The 20903-nt window shown below is 63.7% G+C and overlaps 1 protein-coding gene across 3 annotated transcripts; it reads left to right on the top strand.

Moving 5' to 3' along the window:
• The first annotated feature begins 11372 nt into the window (after positions 1–11372).
• On the top strand, positions 11373–20088 carry TSC22D3 (TSC22 domain family member 3). Of its 3 annotated transcripts, none has more exons than XM_032196519.1 (3): positions 11373–11821; positions 18493–18544; positions 19029–20088. In XM_032196519.1, the coding sequence occupies exons 1-3, from the start codon at positions 11499–11501 to the stop codon at positions 19272–19274; spliced, it is 621 nt and encodes a 206-aa protein (XP_032052410.1). In that variant the 5' UTR covers positions 11373–11498; the 3' UTR covers positions 19275–20088. The 3 variants fall into 3 exon arrangements, with proteins under 3 accessions (XP_032052410.1, XP_032052409.1, XP_032052408.1); XM_032196518.1 differs by lacking the exon at positions 11373–11821 and adding an exon at positions 16788–16901; XM_032196517.1 differs by lacking the exon at positions 11373–11821 and adding an exon at positions 18055–18245.
• Positions 20089–20903: the final 815 nt, after the last annotated feature.

Below are 20903 nucleotides of genomic sequence, written 5' to 3'. Positions count from 1 at the left end.
GGGACTGGGGAGCCCCAAACTGGGCCCACTGCCCAGGCTTGGTCTCACCAATGTCCAAGGGAAGGGAGAGGAATCCATACAGGCGGCTTTAAAGCAGAAACCTCACACCGTGGGGGCTCCTCCATAAGGACTCCAGGCTTTGGATGGATGAGAAATAAAAAGGAAAAAGCTTTTTCAGGGAAGTGGAAACTGGAAGGAGCTGACGTGGCTCCAAGTGGGAGCTGGTGGGCGTAGCTGGGCTCGGGGCCTCATTTGGGATGGATGCGTCCAGGCTCGGTGCGCCTCCGGAAAGCCTGGAGGGAAACGGTGACAGCACAGCAAATAACCAAGGGAAATCAGACTGCCTCTGGGGGAAAGTCCCGGGCTGTAATAATGATGGGGCTGATCCGGAGAAGTTAGCTAGGATTAGAGGAACTGCAAATTTAAGGTGGAAAATGACAGCAGGAGACGTCAGCTACCCGGCACAGATCTGACAGCTGCCCTGTCAGGAGAGACAGGCAGAGAGATGCAGAGGGAACGTTGGTGTTCCTGGACACAAATGATGATCCCTGAACAAACGTGTCTGAAACCCCCAAGAAAAGATGCTGTTCTGCTCTGGTGTTGGTCCCATTTTGGGAGGTGTCAGTGCTCCGCAGCAGGCCCCGCGGTGCAATTAGCTGCCCTGCTGCAGAGGCTGCACGCCAACAAATCAAGTGCACAGACATCCCGTCTTCAGAATATCCCAAAAATATGTAAAAACGAGATGAGTTGTCACAAAATAATGAAAGAAACGGTATCAAAGAGAGGAAATCCACCCAAACCGAGTGGTGTTGGAACTGGGGGGACCGGCTGACGGCCAGGGGGCTGCAGGTGCTTGGGGCGGATGGAGGCACAGCGGGGGGGGCAGCGGTTTCTCCGTGCCCACCTTTCCTGCTGGAGGTGCCGGGGAGGCTCGAGCCTGCCTTGTGCAGCTCGGGGAGAGCAGTGGGACCCGCAGCTTGGGGCTGGAGGAGCCACGCTGGGGTCCTGGCTGGAGGTGGGACCCGGCTGCCAGACGCCTCCCTTGTCCCCCCACGGCCCCCTCTGCTCCCGTGTTCCTCATGAGAACGTGAAGGAGAGCAGCAGCCTTATCCCCACATCACAACAGCTTTCCCTAATACCGAAATAAAATTAAAACAAACAAACAAACAAACAAAAAACTGTTTCATGCCGTAATTACAAGTCATGAGAAGAATGCACACAGATACGCAGCACCCCAGTAAGCGCCTCTGGCAGCCGGGCCCCACTGAAACTCATCACGATAACGATCCCAGCAGCAATTAGAGATAAGGCTCGCCCTGCCAGCCCTCGCACCGTGGCCCCAGTTTGCTGGACGAGGCGTGCAGTGCTGTCCTCCAGCCATGGCCTCGCCGATACCATCCTGGCCTCCTCACCCAGCAGGTGCAGAAGTCCAGGTCCTAAGGCCAATTCGGAGGGAGTCTTGGCCATTTTCTGCTTTGTCAGGGGGAGTTGTTGGAGCTGGGCTGGTGCTTTGGGGCTTTGGGGTCTGTTTGGGACACGGCTGGGTGTGGAAGGGCCTCGTGCAGCAAGACCTTGAACTGGAAGGTGCTGGGGAGCTGGGCTCCGAGGGCTTCAGCCTCTGCTGGTTCGTGGTGACCTGGGGCACTGCTGGAGCTCTTTGAGAGGCCATGGCCTGAAGCTGGTGCTGGGAAATGTATTCTGGGATGAGAGGAAAGCCCGGGATGTCTCCTCACCTGGCACAAAGGAACATGCCCACGTTGCATGCTGCAAGCCCACGGCAGGGACGTGTGCCTGCAGGTTGCACCGATGTGCACGCAGGACCCCAGACATACATCGTGCCAGCTCCAGCTTCTCCCCTGCAGCCCACAGCTCCTTCCATCCGTGGTCCCAGTGTGCCAGACTGCAGGGGCAAGCGGGTCCCCAAGGATCTGGGCTGCCGGTTCCAGCTCTGCCTCCTGCTGCCTGTCCTCCCCCTGCATCCACGCCTACGCCCCATCTCACTGCTTCTTCCCTCTGACATTTGCATAGCGTGCATATTCATGAAAGATGTGCGTAATTAAATATTCATGCACACAGTCATTGAACTCGCAATTAATCTGAAAGTTGCAGTACTTCTTCGATTCCCCCGCCCTGCGAGGAGTCACGAGCTGGCTCTGGCTGCCAGGGGATGCTCGGAGCGGTGGATGCAGAGGGCTGCAGCCAAGGAGGGGGGGTTCCAGCCATCCATAACCTTTCCCCAGCCCATTTTGCCCAGATCCATGCTATTTTGCAAGAGGGAGCGCGACAAGAATTGCGAGCTACCCCTCCTGGCAGGGTGCAGGGTGACAGCTCCCACCCAACAACGTGGCTGTGGGTTTGCTCCACGCTGATTCCTGCCCCAAAACTCAGTGCGGGGACCCTCAGCGCTCAGCCCCTGCTTTGGCTGGTGCAAACCCCATCCAGGCCTGCAAAAGCATCTTCACGTGGTGCCAGATGAATGAGAGCAGAGGTGGGAAGGGGTGGCCAAGTTTTGGCCAGGGAAAGCCCAGCGCCATGCAGCCCCAGGAGGCAGCGGGGACCACAGTGCGCGGTTCCATCTGTCCTTCCCGGCTGGGCACCCTTGCTTTGGGGAGTCAGGGCACCACAAGCACGGTGGCACAGCAGGAACGGGGCACCCAGGAGCTCCTGCTCAGCTTCACATCCTCATCTCTCCATCGGGAACCAGGCCAGCACCACCTCCAGGACCTGCTTCTTTAACCTCTGAGACAGGTTGAGGTGTGGCACCTCTGGAGCCAGACCCCACAGAGATATGTCCATGCAGGAAAAAGTCACCCGTGCCCTGCACGGGGCTCAGGATCTGCTGTCCCACTGCAGCTGGAAGAGGCACTGGGATGGGCTGACACCGAGGGGGTGGGTTGGAGAGACCCTGGGGACAGCGCATGGGCTGGCATGACCCTAGGTGGCACGGTGGGACACAGCTGCCTGGCATCCAGGGAGATGGAGGCAGGGAAACGGTGCCCTGGGGACAGCCTGGTGACCCTGGGAGGTACCAGAGCCAGCTGCCAAGGGGAGAGATGCCAAGGGGAGGTGGTGTGCTCGCACAGCCTGGTGCTCTTCCCGTGAGTGAGTCTCCACTGTCACTGCAGAAATGGGATTGGCACCTTCTCTGGTGCATGGCGGGGCCACACATTTTCTCCCAGAGCCTGTAAGCATTTCAAACCCACACGTCCTGCTGCTGGACTGCTCACCCTGCCCACAAGGGTGCTGAGATCCCAGCGGGGTAAGCGAGGTGCTCCCCGGTGTGTGCCACCGAGGGAAGGGCATGGCGGTGTCCTGCCCAGTGTCAATGCCAGGTGTCCAGGCACCTCCACGCTGTCTGGAGAGCAAGGACACCCAAAAGAGGGGTGCCCAGCCTTCAGCAGAGCCGTGCTGTGCTGTGCTGTGCTGTGCTGTGCTGTGCTGTGCTGTGCAGGAGGAAGGATGCTGCCTGGTTTCAGCAGGGGAGACATGGGGCTCCAGCTGGTGGCACACAGGTCCAGCATCACCAAAGCTGGTTTGGGGACCGCAGCACTGGGTATCCCAGACATCAAACGTCTGTTAAAACCATCAGAAATGCCTGCTGAAGCCTTCTTTAGCGATTCCCACCATCTGGGGAGTCTGGGCAGGGACAGAGACCTTCAGGGCTGTTAAAGTCAACCAGAGCAGAAGCTGCCTTGAAAACACAACCAGAGTAATCCAGAGCATTTGTTCACCTAAAAAACCTTCCAAGCAACGTTCTCATCCTCTGCCAGCCTTTTCAGCCTGTCACTTTTCACTTCTCAAGTAGGTTTTGAAGTCCATCTTCTTTGAAAACCCCTTGTTCAAAGCAGGAGGAGATGCTTGGCAGGGCTGTATTTTGGCAGCTCAGCAGCACTGGCTGCGGATTGAAGCTCAGGTAAGCACGGCCGAGAGGGAGCGAGGTGCTCCAGCATCACTCGCTTAAAATCAGCCACTCTGCTGGGTTTTAAAACAGCGTTGGTGGAGGAGACCTTTGAGGAAGAGCCCTGCACAGAGCTGAGGGTAGCTCGGCCAAATGGATGGCTGGCCACCGTGCTGGTGGGCTCACACCCCAGTTGATTTATCAACTGATAAGAGACTAAGTTTATTTGCATTCCCTCGAAGACGGGGATGCAAATAAACCTGCTGCCAGAGGAGGCTGAAGGACAGGAGGTCCGAGGCTGAGCTTTCTTCCTCCTCCTTGCAGGAGCATCCTCCCCTGGCTCCAGACGCGGTGCCTGCTGCCCCGATCTGCTCCACATTCCTTCCTCGTGGGGCTGGGAAGCTCGTGGCTGCTCAGGGCGGGTGAAATCACGGCGCTGTTTGCTGGAGGATTCTCGCTGCACTCTCACAGGCTCTGTCAATGTTGACCCAACGCCGGTGGATGCAAGGTAACGCTCCGGGAAATCTCTGTAAATACCAGCGAGGCTCCGTGAGCACAAAAAACAGGGCTGCTTGTGCTCGGAGCGAGGCAAACCAAAGAGGATGATGCGAGTCCCAGCCCTCCCTGGTGATGCAGAGGGAAACTGAGGTGCAGGAAAGGTCTGGCCCCATGAAGGAAACCTTGCTGCCAGCCACCCCCAGCGCCTCGGTCCCCCTCCTCCTGCCGGACCTCAGCACGATTTTCTTTCAGCCGGAGCACACCCAGCTTACAGCACGACAAAGCTGCTCTTGCGGGTGTTTGGGCACTTTCAGACTTACTGCGGCTTATAAATATATATTTATTATTAATTTTATTCCCTTTCTGGTGCCAGGGTGCACAGGATAAATCACCGCCGCGCTGCGATAAAGGGTCCAGGAGCCAATCTTTAGCTTTGCCTGAGATTTATGCCCCTTTAAAAACAAATATCCTGACAAAGAGAGAGATTTCCTGGCACAGAGCAGCTCTGTTTAATTAGAGAGGTGATTCATGTTTTCAATCACGGTTTAATACCGAGCCCTTTGCAGTCAGCAGCAAAGCAGGAGCCTGCAGGTCTACCAGGCTCCTGAAAGCAAACCCACCTCGGGTTGCCCCTCACCACCAGGGGCCAGCCCTGGCCACCAGGCTCGGCTCCATGCCCCCTGTGGTCCTCCTAAGGTGGGACCAGCATCGCCCCAGGGCTGGGCAGCTGCTGCTGGAGAGGCAGAGCCAAGCTTTGGTGAGCCCAGCTGGAGGATGGGAGTCTCGTGCCACCCCTGGAAACCAAAGCTTTGGCCCTAATTCTGCTCCAAAGTGGGGGCAAAAGGTCCGTTTTGGGGAAAAACAACTGAGGAACGGGGACAGCGTGGTGGAGCAGCTCCTGCTTCTGGTGGCCGTGGGTCCAGCCGGTGTGGGACCAGCACCAGGAGCCCAAGCCGGCATCACCCCTGTCCCCGCACCCTGCTGAGCATCTCGACAGAGGGGTGGGAGCGAGCCTTGGGGTGGGACCTGGGGCGAGCCCCCAGCCCCACAGATGATGACTGGCAGCGTGCAGACACCGCAACTGCCTGGGCAGCTTCTGAGAGCCGGCGGACGCCCTGCATGCTGCGCTCCCGACCATCCCATCCCGGGCATCAATTCAGAAATAAAGCAGACGCGGCCAAGGCCCATAAAATTAATTAGCTCTCACTTGAAATTAAGCATCTCCAATGGCTGTTTCATGGAGATTTAATTAAAAGTCTGAAAGTTGTGCTGTAAGCAGGAGCTGCAGCTGAGCCGGAGGGGATGGGGCGGAGGCACAGGGCTGGAAGCCGGCACCACGTCCCCAGCCGTGGCTGCGTGTGCCACTGCGTAATGGGAGGGCACGAGCTGCTGTCTCCTGTCCCCGACTGCGTGGCCCTGGCCACCCTCTCTCAGCTCCAGAGGATGTGAGCTGGCGGCTCCCCCAGCTCACAGGAGGCTCCTTCTGCCCCCTGGGATTTGCCCCTGAGACAAAACCCAGCAAAGGGATGTGGGTTGGGGGCAGAAATCCCCTTGAAGTCTGCTTGGGGGCTCCAGGCAAAGCCCAAACCACTGCCAGGCTCCCCCTGTATGACACAGGCTTGATGCTGAAGCCATCGCTCCTAACAGTCCTCCCAGGAGAGTGCCCATGCTGGCGTCTTGTTTTTCCCTGACACACTAATTTCTGGAGAAGGACAAGGAGCTCGAATCTGAATAAGGAGGCTTTGATGGAAAAGCATCCAGCCTCGCTTGCTGCCTCCTGATGCTCCAGCCTGCTCCACGGGCGAGCTCCCCGTTGCTCCCCACCTTTCTACACCCCTCTGTGCTGCCTCTGCGGTCCCATCCCGGCTGCACGCATCGGACAGACCCAATGGGTGTCGTTAAGTGTGAGTTACATAATGGCTAATTTATCTTAATTATATAAAGCCTATATCCACTATATCCACGCAGTATTTTATCTCATTCATAAACAATTTATGCCACTTTTTTTTTTTCCTTTTTTTTTTTTTTTCTTTTTCCCTGCCATGCCCCGGCCTTGTGAACCCTCTCCATGCCCCCCCCTCCCCGCAGCATGGCCCCAGCTTATTTTTGCAAGGGAAAAAAATAATTAGCATCGTGCTAGTGACACGCTGGTGTCCCTGCTTCTCCATCAGCGTTTCAGGGGCGATCGTCAATCTGGGGGGACGGGGGGGTGCGAAACGCCCGGCATGGGGCCAAGGCGCTTTGCTGTCCCCCCGCGCAAAGGCACGGAAGCCGTTTTGCTGCGGATCCCTACAAATTCACCAGGTTTTCGGTGCAGGGGCTTGGTGGGAGGGGGGTGACACCGCTGTCTCAGCGCTGGGGACTTGCTGCCACCCGGTGGCTGCCGCGGGCAGAGCTGGAGCCCGGCACCGGGGCCCCCGCGCGTGGGCGAGCGGGTGGGCGACCACGGGGACGCGTGTGCACGAGGGTCCTCCCGTGTCCCCCGTGTCCCCTCATCACTTCGAGGTGTCATCTGGAGCCACACGTCCCCGCTGGGTGCTCTGCGTGCCTTAGCCCACTCCCGGGGTGCCCACAGTTTGGGCAGCCTCCGTCTCCATCCTCTGACCACGAGCAAGCTCGGCAAGAAGGAGGCTTTGTCAGGTTTTTGGTAAATTAAAGTATCTCCCATAAATCAGCAAGGGGAGGGAAGAAGCTGTCCCGTAACTGTGGGAGCTTCCCGGGGAAGGGAAGCACTTTGCAGGGATTTAATCACTCGAGGGTTCTCAGGGGGCTGGGTGTGGGGTGGGTCTTCCCCAGGACCCGTGGCCCAAGGGTCTGGTGCTGGGATGGCCCAGGCAGGGTGGGCAGGACCTCACCTGGACCCCCCACAAGCGGCCTCCACCCAGCCCAGGCTCAGAGCAGCAGGAAAGGCAGGTGTAAGACACAAGAAGGTACCTGGGTAGGGTGGAACACCCAAAAGCCATCCAGGTGAGGCTCAGAAAATGAGGACCTGCTTGGGACCCTGCCAGGTTTAAACGGGACAGCCCCAGGGTGCATGTGGGCCACCCCAGGGATAACGCCTCCGTGGCCCTCCATGCTCCCACCTCGTGATGTGCAAGAGACAAGCCAGCAGCACCAGGGTTGTGGTGGCACCAGCAAGGGGACTCGTTTGGAGCTGGCACCTCCTGGGGTGGCACCTGGCTCACAGGGCACCGGGCGTGACAGCCTCCAGCCCTGGAGGGCCTGGGGTGATTTCCCCGTGCAGAGGAGCACATCCTGCCCCGAGGAGCCAAGGTGAGGGCAAGTGGCTGCTGCACCAGGTTCCCCTGGTGGCCCCAAGAGATCCACCAGCAGCCACAGGGGTGTCCGGACCCACACCTTGCCTGCATCGTTCATGTCAGGGCTGTGCAATCCCTGTTGGGGTGCTGGGACTGCAAACGAGGGGGTGCTTGCAGGGCAAGGGTGTGCAACGAAGAGTCTTGCACCATCTCCTGCTTTGCATCGAGATGTTGGGTTATGCTACGAGAGAGGATGGGCCTTGGTCGTCCTCCAGCAGCAGATATGAGGAAAAGCGACAGCGTTTTGGGGGCCATCCCTTAGGTCATTGCAGAGCCATACGTTACAAACCCACTTCGGTCCTTCTATCTAGACGGGATCTTTCCCTCTGAAAGGGCTGGAAAGACGGATTTCCAGCCAAAAGCATCGCTCACGATTCAAAATGCTCAAAGCTGGAGCTTATTGCCATGGGGAAGCAGCCTGCGGATCCCCGAGGAGAGGAGTGAATGTCTTGGTGACTGCGCGTACGCTCTCCCAAATGCCACCAGGAATAAGACGTCCTGCTACCTGCCGCCAGTGCCAAAACCGACCGCAGAGCTGAGGAGCCCTGCAGAGAGGAGGGGACGAGGAGGGGAAGCGCTCGCCCACGTGCAAGGGAGCAGGGTGGGCGCCCACGTTCCCCTCCCACCCCACAGCACGTGTGACGAGGCATCGCCCGCACCCCATGCCCTGCTCCCCACCGCCTCCCTGCTGCCCCACGTCCCCTTCCTTCCGCCAGCCAGCTGGAGAGGCTTCCAGAGCCGGCAGCTCAGTGTGCCACCTTGGGTTCGTGCAGTCTGGAGCAGGCGGAGAGGGGGACGCGGTGACACTCCTGACGCACGGGGACATCAGCAGGAGGCAGGGTGGGGGTGGCCTGCCCCCCCGTGCACGGCGCGAGGCAAGAGGCACGGGCTGGAAATTAAGGCAGAGGAGCTAATGAGCGAGAAGAGGGGAGCACGGCAGAGGGGGGCATCTCCTGCAGGGTGGCTTGTCGCCTCCGCTCCTTCTCGGTGGCACCCCGGGAAGTGTTTAGCACTGCAGCATAATGCCTCTAATCGCAGCCACGGCACTCACACCCCCGGCACAGGTGTTTCTTCCTCATCAGAGCAACGTGAAGCCCATTCTGTGCATCAAAACCACCTGAAAACCCCTCAAAACCTGGCCAGCGTGGCTCCATCCCTGCTCAGCCTGCACCTGGAGAGCTGAATGTCAGCGTGCGTCGGAGCCGAACGCGTGCAGCGAGGGGGCCGATGGCCTCCTGAGCCACGAACGCCCTCCTTGAGGGCATCGGAGCGGGACGGATGGCGCGTGGAGACCCACGTGCGCCGAGGAGCTGCTGGGCCGGGGCCTGTCAGGGCATTTTAGGTGGTTTGCTGGAGCGTTACACGCGGAGGAAAACATCCGCGGCTGGCGGCGGGCTGCGTGACTCACCGCCGCCCGGTTATGCAAGCAGAGCAGCTGCGGGGCGAGCGGGTGCCCCGGAAAAAAGCCACCCGGTTTTGGGGCAGCACACAGGGCCTTGGGGGGAGCACAGATTCCCTCTGCCTTGGGGGGGGGGGGGGGGCAGGGGAGGTGAGCCGGGCTGGGAACGGCTGAGAAAGCTCCCCAAAAGCTTGGCAAAGGGGAAGGTTTTGTAGGGGTGGGGGAGGAGTGTTCTCTTTTTCTCCTTCCCCTGGGAAGCCCCGGTGCCTGCTGCCTTCAGGGGAACTCCACAGGAGCCCCCAGGCCAGCGGGGGACACCCACAGCCCCTCTCCTCTCCCAGCAGCGAGAGCTCCCCACGGCCCCGTGCGAGGGGAAAGGGCCGAGCTGGCTTGGAGAGCACCGGGGGGGCGCACGGAGCCACCTCCCCTCCGTGCCCGGTGCTCGGTGCCAACCCCTCCGTGTCTCTCTCCCGTGCCCGGAGCCCCGCCGCCGGGCGATGCCCTTCTCCCTGCGCCCACGGGATGGCAGCAGCCGCCCGCGGCTCCTGCTGGGCACCCACGGCCACGCGTGGGGCTTCCCCGAGCCTTTTTTTCGGAGCCGGGGGCGTGGGGAGAAGAAAGCCGGGGCCTCGGCGGCCGCTCGCAGGGCTGCGTAGCCGCGGTAGCCGCGCGCCTTCCCCGCTTACGGATGGGCTGGGAAGTGCTTCACCCTCATGTGATGCGAGCGCGTCTTCCTCCTCGCCAAATAGGGAACAGAAATGTTTATCCAACACTTCTGCCTCCCTCCCCTCCAGCCGCAGCAGCGGCCCCGTTAGCATCCCGTGCTCTGCCGCCGGGGCCGCCGCTTGCCCCGCTGCTGCTCCGGGTGCTGGTGCCCCGCCGGCCGGATTTTGACCTGCGCTATCTCGCCTTATCGCTCCCGTGCACTTCAGCCCCTCTGCTTGTTCCCTCGATCGATCCCGTCGCAATGCCTACGTGCGGGCATCCTCCCCGCTGCCCTCCCTTCCCCTCCTGCCTGCTGCGGGCTCCTTGGCCCAAAGCTGCTCCAGCAGCGCCCGGAGCCCTCTCCGGATGCGTGCGGGGAGGGTGACAGCAGCCAGCCCTGGGCGTGTGATCCCCAACTGGGACCTCAGTGCCCCCCCTACCCCTCCCAGCATCCCAGGGCAGCCGTCCCCACATCTCCACCGGTCTTGTCCCCTGTCCCATCACCATCAGGACAGCATGCCATGCTCCAGCCTGCAGCTCGCCGTGGGAGATGCTCCCACCGGGGTGCCAGAGCACCAGGGAAGTCACTTCTCCTCCCCTCTGCTGAAATTTCCTTTTCCCATTGCCTGCCCCTGGTGCCCCACAGGCAAACGAACCCTTCTGCCCACCTCCCTCGCGCACTGTCCTCCCGTGCCTCTTTCTGCCTCTGGAGCCGAGGGTTTCCAGCTGCAGCAGTGCTGCTGGGTCACTCCAGGCTTTCCTGTCACCCGGGGGCTTTCCTTCTCCATTTTCTTCTCCAGAGCCACATGGGGCTTTGCCCAAAGCCTCGGGGGCTGATGGCCACACTGGCCGCACTCCACCCCATGAGACGCAGAGCGGGGGTGGCAGGGCCATGGGTGCCTGTGGGGTGGTGCCCCAGGGGGTGACAGGGCGGTGGGTGCCCGGGGGGGGCAGCGGGCTGCGTCCTGAGGGTGGGGGGCCAGTGGGCAAGCAGGTGCCGGGGGGTGCCAGCAGGGTGGTGCCCCACGGGGCGCAGCAGCAGCGGGTCCCCGCGCCATATCACGTCCCCAGTGAGTCAGCGGGTGCCAGTGGGGTGGCGTCCCGTGGGGTGGAGTGGCACGGGGCGGGGGGGGGGGGGGACGACACCGGCTTCCTAGTGCCACCGCGGGTCCCCAGCGGGTCACCCAGTGGGTGCCGGCGGGGAGGTGCCCCACGGGGCGCAGCGGCAGCGGGGTGCCAGCGGCTCCGGGTGTCACCGCGTGTCCCCAGCGCCTACCGGCGGGGCTCCCCCCCCCAGGGGAGGGCTGGCAGCGGCCTCGGGCGGGGCGGTGCCGGGGCTGGCAGCGGCGGGTGCCGGCGGGGCGGGCTCCCGCGGGGCGGCCCGGGGTGGGGCGGCGGCGGCGGCGGCGGCGGCTGCGGGGCGGGGAGCGGAGGCGGCGGCGGCCGGGCGCTCGGGGCCGCCGTTACCAATCAGCACCGGGAGGAGCGGAGCGGGACCGGGAGCCGGGAGCCGGGAGCCGGGAGCGGGGCCGGGGCCGTGGCCGGGGCCGGGCGGGCGGCTGGCTGTGCGCGGCGCTCGGTACCGGGCGCGTCCTGCCGCCGCTCGCCCTCCGCGCGGCCCCGGGAGCGGCCCGGTGGCGGCGGCGTTGGAGGCGGCGTTGGAGGCGCGCAGGGGCGCGGGATGTCCTCGTCGCCCGGCGAGGAGTGCCGGTCGCCCGTGGGGCTGGACTGCTGCAGCTGCTGCCTGGACTTGGCCAACCGGAGCGGGCCGGAGGAGGGGGCCGGGGGCGAGAACAACAACCCGGGCAGCCCCACCGTCAGCAGCTTCCGGCAGCTGCAGGAGCAGCTGGTCCGCAAGAACCTCAACACCGACAAGCTGAGCTCCATCATGCGCCAGGACTCGCTGGAGCCCGTGGTGCGGGACCCCTGCTACCTCTTCAACCAGGGCATCTGCAACAGGAACATCGACCAGACCCTGCTCTCCATCCTGCTGCTCTTCCACAGGTGGGTGCCGCCGGCGGGGACGCGTTGGGGTGGCAGGGTGCAGGTGTGTCCCGCGGCTGGTGGTGCCCGGCGTGTGGCCCCTGGCTGCGTGCCTCGGTCCCCAGCCCTGTGGTCGTCCCCCTGGCTCCGTCATTCCCGTGCAGACGCTGCCAGCAGGGCCGTGGGCAGCCCTCCTGCGAGGACAGGGGCAGCTGCTGCTCAGAGGCTGTGCCACCTCCGGAGCCACCTCTGGAGTTAGTGAGAAGATGTTTGGGGGGGAGCCCAGGAGCCCCGCTGCCAGGTCCTGCTCCTTCAGCAGCTTCCCTCGCAGTAAACACAGCGGGGACAGGTTTGGCCTGGATGGCATTTCCCATCGCCCAAGCCGTGGGGCTGGTGCCATCCCCGTGGGCTGGGGATTTACACCCCCAAAGGCTGGGCAAGGGGCACCCAGAGCTACTTCAGGCATCTCCCCAAAATGCTGGTGGCCCCCTGCGTCTGGTGCTGCACCCGTGGCACCTGTGTGACCAGCGGGGCACACGCACTGCCTCACCCCACGTAGGGTCCCTGCTCCTTCTGAGCCACCCTCGGCTCCTCTGGCACTTGCATAACACGGGGCCCATGCTCAGGTGGGAAAGGAGGGGCTGGGCTGCCCGCCAAAGCACCCGGCTGCACAGCGAAGCAGCCTGGGCGGGAGGGAAATTGGGGCGAGAAGCAGAGATTTCCCTCGGCGGCGTGATGCTGCAGCCAGCTGGCACCACGGGCAGGGGAGGGAGGCGAGACCATCCCCAGCGCACGCTGCGAGGGCTGGGGATCGGAGCCAAGCGGCCGGGTGCTCCCCCGGGGAAGGCAGAGGCAGTGCCCGTGGGCACGGTCTGCCCGCTTTGGGGCCGGTCCCTGCTGGGGCAGGACCCTGGTGAGCACCAGTTTGCTCTGCCGAGGTGGAGAGCGAGTGCAGGTGCTTGGGGAGCAGGGTTCCTCCCCACTGGTGTACATCGGTGCCCCACACTGCCTGACCCCGTCCCCTGGTGCCATGTCCCGGGGGCTGCGCTTGGTGCCGTTCGCAGGCAGTTGTGTGCCCACACCTCCGCTCGCTGCTGTTTTGCTCCAGCCTGAACTTTCTCCTCCTGGGGAATGCGCCAAGATACCCAAGAGGTGATAGCACACGGGGCGGGGGATTGTGGGTGCCGGAGGAACACCCCGATAACATGCCCGATAAGGGCACCCTCGCTGCTGGCACCAGGGAACTCGAACAGGTTGGTGGCCCTTGTTGTGACCGATGTGCTCCTGCGCTGGCACGGGAGGAGGAGGAGGAGGTCGCGTGGGTGCTCGCGCTCACGTGGGGCCAAAGCCCGTGCTGGAGTCAAAACCATGCTGGGGGTTTGGCCAACCTGCATTCAGCATTCCCAGCCTGTTTTGGGGGTTTTCCCCCAGGTTGCGTGGTCCTTGCGGGGCTCTCCGTGCTCTTTGCTCACCGCCGGGATGCAGGAGGCAGGGATGCTCCAGCCCTCTGCTCCCGCACGCAGAGGCTCCTGCAAGAACCCCGGAGGGCACACGTTCAGAAAGGGCTTCCCCGTCCCGTGCCACCTTCCCCTGGTCCCGGGCAAGAAAATCAGAAAGAGCCAGGGCCGGGCAGGCGGCAGAGACTCAGGCAGGAACCTCTCAGCCCCCGCTTTCCAAGCACGGGGTCAGGCTGGCGAGCAGGAGGCGCGCGGGGTGGCATCTGCGGCACGGCACCGCTTGTTCCCGTCCGTCTGGCGTCCCTTGGCAGCAGCGATGCCACGGCCCAAAGGGCAGCCCCGGGGAGCGCATTCCTGCCCGGCGAGTGGGTTGGAGCAACAAGGAGGCATTGAGGCAGCGGGAGCGGGCACGGGCGTGAGAGAGGGGTGGGCGTGGGACGGCGCTGCCCGGAGAGGTGGCCACGGGAGCATCCCCAGCCCACCAGGACAAAGCTGCCTGCGCCTTTCCTACGAGGCTGTGGCCGAAGGGGGTCACCGGGGTCTCAGCATCACAGCCTCACACGAGTGGGAAGCAAATAGACCCCGTCTGCGGTGCCCCGCTGGTTTTGGGGTGCACGACCAGGTGCACGTGGGCGAGGGCCACGGAGGCGTGGAGGCTGCAGCCAGCCCCGAAGCCATGCTCCGCCGATGAGCACCGAGTTATATTTATCCGGGCACTGCACATCGCTGGCTTCGGGACAGGAGTTTGTCACCCTCCGTCTGCGTTTATATCTGTCAGGAGGGGGGGCTGCAGAATGGCTCTGGGGGCAGGTGGGGAGCACAGGGTCCTGAAGATCAAGTCCAGCCTGGCGGCTCCTGTGGGGATGGCAGCGCTATGGGACAGGTTGGGATTAGGGTTGGGGTTGGGTTAGGGTTGGGTTTAGGGTCAGGGTCAGGGTTAGGAATGGGTTTAAGGTTTGGGTGAGGGTTAGGGTTAGGATTGGGGTTAGCACTGGGGTTAAGGTTTGTTTTAGGGTGTGTGTTACGGTTGTTGTTGGGGTTGGGATTAAGGGTGGGGTTGGATTTAGGGTTGGGTTTAAGAGCTAGGGTTAGGATTGGGTTTGCGGCTAGGGTTAGGGTGTAGGGCTAGGGTTAGGTTTAGGTTTAGGATTAAGGTTAGGATTAGGATTAAGGTTAGGATTAGGGTTACGGTCAGGATTAGGGTTAAGGTTAGGGTTAAGGTTAAGGGTTAGGGTTAATGTTAGGGTTAGGTTTAAAGTGAGTGTTAGGACGAGGGTTAGGGTTGGGGTTAGGGCTGGAGCTGGGTTTACGATTGGGTTTAGGGTTAGGGTCAGGGTATGGCCTCGGGCTGTCCCCAGGTGGTGGCACGTGCCCGCGCACAGCTGGTGGCCAAGGCTGGGCCCGTGGGGGACGGCAGCAGTCGCAGCTACAGGTCCTGCTCGTGGCCCCTTTGCGTTCGCCCTGTTATTGTTTGGAAATGTCAGCGAGGGCAGGGTTTCAGCGACGCGGCCTGGCTCCGAAATGCCCGGGATGCTTCGCAAAGGCCAGGCGGGGTATTAATAACAGGCTCTGCCGAAGCTGCGCAGCTCCAGCACCCGTCCTTGCCTGACCTCCTCGGGGGCGGCTGGTGGCGCTCGGCTCCTCTCCTGCTCCCGACCCCACCACCCGCCGTCTGTCCGGGCTTCTCGCGTCCGTCTGTCCTGCTCTGGGGGCTGCCAAAGCTCCCCCAGCGCCCAGCGTCCCCCACAGCGAGCGCCAAGCCCGGGTGGCACCCCTGAGAGGAGAAGCTGAAGGACTCCGGGGTTTCCTTGGGCGCTGGGAAGAGGTTGCCCCGGGTGCTGCTGTGCGGCTTCCCAGCTCCCGTCCGCTCATTATTATAATGAGCTGCCTCCCAATTAGCAAGCTGGGCACTCCTCTAACGGGCCCTGCAGCCTCACGGCCACGTCCTCTCCGTCCCTGCTTCCCCCAAACCGGACGGGATGCTACCGGGGTGCGCTGGGGGGGTGGGCTCCGGGAGGAAGAAAGGGGGCCCGGTGACAAAGTTGGAGAAAGAAAGGAAAATTGCAGCTCTCAGCAGGCCGGCGCTGGGGTGTGCGCTCGCACGCCAGCGCGCAGAGAACTGGGAGTACGGCCAAGTACCTTTATCAGAGGAAGCAGGCCGCCCAACAGCTGGACGGGGGAGCCTGCCAGGGCCCCCCCCGCGCCCTCCCCAGCCTCCCCCAGCCCCACGGGTCCGGGGAGACCCCCCAGTGCCACCGTCCTCATAGGGTGGTGGGCGGGAGAGGTTCTCCTCCAGCCGTCCACACCACAAACCTTCGCCTGGTGTTTGTAAGGACTGCGATCGCCGTCCCACGGCTCCAGGGTGCCGTGGGTTGGGGTCTAGCAAAGCCCCCAGCAGCACCTCAGAGCTTGCACGCCTACAGGTGCACCCCGGGGGGGTTGTTCTCTGCTCTGTGGCCACTCCTGCCCTGCCTGGGGACATCTGTGAGCCCTCCGAGGTCCTCAGGATGAGGAAACCAGAGGTGGCCGACTGGCTCAGCACGACACTGGGGATTTGGGGCTGTGAAAGGCAGGGTTTTCTTCGCTGCGTGTTTGCAAGCAGTGGCTTTTCCTCTCCCCCCTGCCCCCCCCTTCTCCGCTCTGACCCTTTGAGCCGGAGGTCTGGCTGTGCTGGGCAGCTCTGGCTCGGTGCCTTTCCCATATTGCTGCTCTCCAGCCTCTCCGAGGCCCGGCTATAAACATTTCCCACGCCTCAGCCCCTCGGAAGGGCCTTCCTCCCATTGAACCGAGTCCTTGGAAGAGGGCAAGCCAGCCAGGAGCGCTGCCACGGAGCAGCGGGAAGGGCCTGGGGGCCGGGGGAGAGCGCAGGCTGAGGCCGGAGGGCTGCTGCGAGCAGCACTCGCCGTGCAACGTGCCTGCAGGACGGGGTAGCGTGCGCGCAGCAGGGGCGTGCTCGCGGGGCATGCGCGCACAAGCGTGTGCATGCATGTGCGTGCGTGCAACTCTGTGCAAGGTGCACGCACGTGGGCTGCCAAGCGCACACGTGTGCGTGCCACAGATGCATGTGCTAGGCTTGCGTGCGTGTGCGTGTGTGTGTACACGGCACGCAGGTGTGTGGGGGGGGACGCGTGGGCTGCAAGCTGTGCCTGTGCCCGTGTGCGTGTTGCGTCCTTCCCAGATGGGAGCCATCCGGAGCGATCCGTGGGGGCTTCCCTCGGCGCTGCGGTGCTGGGGGCAGCCCAGATTTTCCCGATTCACCTGGGAGGGGTGCCTCAAAGCAGCCAAGCACCCACGGCACCGGGGCTGGGTGGGCACCCACCACGGGAGGGCCCCGGCACGGTGCCACCAAGCGCGTCCTGCCCCGCGCAGCAGCGTCCCCGGGGCTGTCACACAGAGCGCCTTTCACCCGCCCGCTCCCCAGCTCGGGGTGGCACGCTGCCCCTGAAAGGGACAATTGAGCACGGCTGAGGTCACCCCCACCCCCCCCAGCGTCTGTACCCCGTGCCCGCGTCCCCTCCCCGCAGCCTGAGGACGCTGCCAGCATCCCTCGGACATCGCTGCCAGCGCCGGGGCGCAGAGGGGCCGGAGAGGGGCATGGCCATCCCCCCGCCGTACTCCCCCAGCCTCTTCAGGAGGAGGGACCGGTGAGTGGGGTGCTGGGGGGGGGTGCACAGTGCCTTCCTGGGGGCTTTGCGTGGGTCAGGGTGCTGCCGTCACGGGGCAGTGCGTGTCACCTCCCTGGAGAGACATGGGGGGGGCCTGCGTGTGTCCCCTCCTGCGTGTGTCCCCTCCATCAGGCCGGGGCACGGTTTGCGTCCGTCCTTGGGGCACCGACCCCAGATGCGGGTTTTTGGGGTCCTCCACAGCATCAAGACTCAGCTCCGGGAGGGGGGGGTCTCTTGCAGCAGGGGGAACGCGGTGGGAACGGGGCTTGCACACGCGTGTGCGCACGCAGGATGCTGCCGGCTGCATCCACACACGCACCCCGAGGACCCCCCCAACCTCCCCTCTAGGACGCAGCTCCGGGGGTCCCGCAGCCCGGGACACGGGGGGGGCACCGATACGGGGCCAGGGCCGGCTCCGGCCCCGCTGCAGCCCCGGTCCCGGCCGCGGGGGGGCGGCTCCCCCCCCCCCCAGGCGCGGCCCCGCCGTGCCGGGTTATGCAAGGCCGGGGCGGGGCCGCTGCTGGCCCCGGGCTTGTTTTGCGCCCCGGGGTTTGTTTTGCACTCGGGGGTTGTTTTGCACTCCCGTTTCTGTTGTGTTTGTGGTGGTGGATTCATTTTTTTTTTTTTTAATGGTGTTTTGATTTTTTTTTTTCTCCCCAGTCCGGTTTTGTTTTGCTCGCCGTTTTTGTTTGGGGTTTGCCCTCCCGTTTTGGGTTTGCCCTCCCGTTTTGGGTTTGCTCTCCATTTAGCTTTGCCCCCTTTCCCCCTGCGCGCCCCCTTTCCCTCTGCGCACCCCCTTTCCTCTTTGCGCACCCCCTTTCCTCTTTGCGCCCCCCTTTTTCTCTTGGCGCACCCATCGCAGCCCCTTTTTCTTCCGCACCACGACCCCCCCCGTGCCCTGACCCCCCAATAAGGGTCGCTCCCCCCCCTCACCCCTCCACCCACCCCCCCCGCAGGTCGCGGGGTGCAGCACCGGGTGGGGAGGGGACGCGGTGTACCGGGGGGGGGGACGCGTTGTACCGGGGCAGCCCCGCGCGTTACCGGGCGTTACCGGGAGCGGCGCTGCGGGGCTGGGGGCGGCCCCCCCCGCCGACCCCGCCCGCCGCCCATATAACCGGGGGGGCGGCGGCAGGAGCCCGCAGTGCGCCCCGGCCCCTCGGTTCGTTGCGTTCGCTCCTCGCCGCCGCCGTTCCCCGCAGCCATGAGCACCGGCGTGTACCAGTCCCCCATGGAGGTGGCTGTGTACCAGCTCCACAACTTCTCCATCTCCTTCTTCTCCTCTCTGCTGGGGGGGGACGTGGTCTCCGTGAAGCTGGACAACAGGTAGGGGCAGGCCTGGGGAACGGGAATGGGAATGGGAACGGGGGTGGGGGGGGGGGAGCCCGTGCGTTGCCCCCCTCCGCCCCCTTCCATCCTCAAGCGTTGCCCCTCCGGTGAAGGGGGAGCCTGGGGCACTGCCCCCCGTGAAATGTGGGGGCTCTGATGGATGCCCAGTGAAGGGGGGGTGCACCCTGGTGTTTGGATCCGTGGGGGCTCGCTGCTAACGCCCTCCCTCTCCGCTCTCTTCCAGCGCCTCCGGAGCCAGCGTGGTGGCCATCGACAACAAGATTGAGCAGGCAATGGTGAGCCGCAGCCCCCTGTCACCACCGGGAGGGGTGCAGGGGGGGGGTCCCCGTTCTGTGGGTGGGTGTCTCCCCCTGGAGCTGGGGGTCCCCCCCGCTCCCCAGCCTGTTGCTGGGCAGAGCAGCTCCTTTGTCTGCCTGCTGCAGCTGGCAGAGCTCATTGGCTCCGGCTGCGCCGCAGTGCGCAGGGAAAAAAGGGGGGGGGGGGGGATGGATGGGGGACATGGGAAGGACCCTCCGGGGGTGTGTGGGGGACAAGCCGCGTCCCCCGGCTGCTGGGGACTTGCAGCCTGCCGGCCTCCCCCTGGGGAGGGGGGTGATGGGTGCGGGTGCCTCTGGAGGTGGGGACATGGGGACCCTGGGCTGGGGGGCACCGGGGTGCAGGGGATGAGGTGGGGGGGATGTGGGGTGGGGAAAAGTCCTGGGAAGCCACCCCCCTCCCCAGGGCACGGCCGTGACGGGTCCCGCTCCTTCCCCCTTGCAGGACCTTGTGAAAAACCATCTGATGTATGCGGTGCGGGAGGAGGTGGAGGTGCTGAAGGAGCAAATCAAGGAACTGTTGGAGAAAAACTCCCAGCTGGAGCGCGAGAACAGCCTCCTGAAGACCCTGGCCAGCCCCGAGCAGCTGGAGAAGTTCCAGTCGCGGCTCCCCGCCGAGGTGCTGTGCCCGCAGGAGCAGAGCCCTGGGGCGGCCCCCCCGGCCCCGCAGGCGGGGGGCTCTGCGGTGTAAGGTGGCTCTGTCCTCGGGGTGGGCAGAGCCACGGAACTCTTTCTACTTCCATCTCCTGCAAAAAAAAACCAAACAAACAACCAAGAACCTAAAAACCACAAAGCCGTTTTTCCGCCTCGCGCGGAGGACTGCCGGAGCCCGGCGCTGAGCCGTGCCCCCTGGGCAGAGCCAGCGGCCGCCTCCCCCGTGAGGATGCTCGACCGCCGGGGAGGTGCTGGCAGCAGCTGACCTCGCCGAAATCTGGGTGCCCCGCGGCCCCAGGGTGGGACCCCGCCGTTGGAAGGAGCGCGCCCCGAGCCCCGTGCCTTTGCTGCGCTGATTTTGTTTTTCTTTTGTTGTTGTTGTTTTTTTGGGGGGTTTTGGGGAGGGAGGCAGCCGAAACCTGACTCTCGAGCAGCACGGGCAGTTGTGGTTGCACGCACGTCGGCGTGGGGATTACGAGGAAAAAAGGAGGAGAAAGAAGAAGAAGAAAAAAGCTTGTTTTACTAGTTCAGAGTCTTCTGTAGCCGTATCTATGTGCAAACATGAGCAGCACCCGCGATGCTGCGGGTGCTCGGGGCCAGCCGTGCCCTTCTCTGTACAGCTGGGGGATGTGAGTGGAGACTGGAACGACAAGCGGCTGTAACTGGGTGAACTGGGCGGCCCAAAGGAGGGAACGGCAGCGATGGGGGGGCTGCGCTCCTGCCTGCGCCCCCCGGGGCTCGCCGGCTTCCCAGGTGACGGGACGTCCCTGCGGATGTCAGACAGTTGGAGCGGTGACACGGTTGTGTAAATTTTATTAGAAAAGGCAATAAACTCTACTTTTTTACAGAAATGCCTCCCCCACCTCTGTGTATGTAGCTGGGGAGGGGGGTGCTGGGTGGGATGGGGCTGGAGTTCCCTGGGTGCTGCCAACCTGCTGGGCTTTGTGGTGCTGCTCCTCTGCTGGGGAGCCAGCAAGAACCGGGTCTTGTTCCCTTCATTTGGGGTCTTGTTGCCTTCATTTGGGGATCAGCCTCCCTGGCTGGGCTGAAACGGGATTTTGGAGAGGAGAGCATCCTATGGAAAGGGAAGGCCTGATCCTGTGGGTCTTGCCTGGGCTGTGTGCAGGGTGGGGGCAGGCAGAGCGCTGTGCTCTCCCTCCCCAGCTTTTCCCATGGCTTCTTGCAGCCCCAATGCAATTTTTTAGCCATCCCGAAGCACCTTATGAGGGTTGGAGCAGGGCTGGGTGCGTGCGGTGATCCTGGAGTCGGGCTTTTGGCTGGGGCCAGACGCAGCTCCATGATGGGTTTTGCACCCTGGGCCAGCAAAGGGACTGCAGCGGTGCCCTTGGGGAGCCCACATCCTGCAGCCTCCCCTGCTGAGGGTGGCGTGAGGCAGGGCAGGGCAGTGCCGGGGCGCTGGGTGCCCTGGAAACGCCGCGCAAACACCAAAACAGCAGCCCACGCAGCCGCCGGGGTGCCCGGCCCCATAGCCCGGGGCTGGGACTCCCCCCCCGCCGCAACCCTTTCGGGCACCCCCGGGGACATCGTGCGGCTTGCACACGCGTGTGCAAACGCGCTCCCCCCGCCGGGTGCGCGCACGGTTGCACGCGCGCTGCAGCGAGCTTGGAAAGGGCCGGGGGGGGTGCGCGCGTATGGGGCGATCCCT

This window comes from Aythya fuligula, chromosome 13 (genome assembly GCF_009819795.1).
Source record: "Aythya fuligula isolate bAytFul2 chromosome 13, bAytFul2.pri, whole genome shotgun sequence".
Classification (NCBI taxonomy): domain Eukaryota; kingdom Metazoa; phylum Chordata; class Aves; order Anseriformes; family Anatidae; genus Aythya; species Aythya fuligula.
This window is presented reverse-complemented; position numbering and strand designations above follow the sequence as displayed.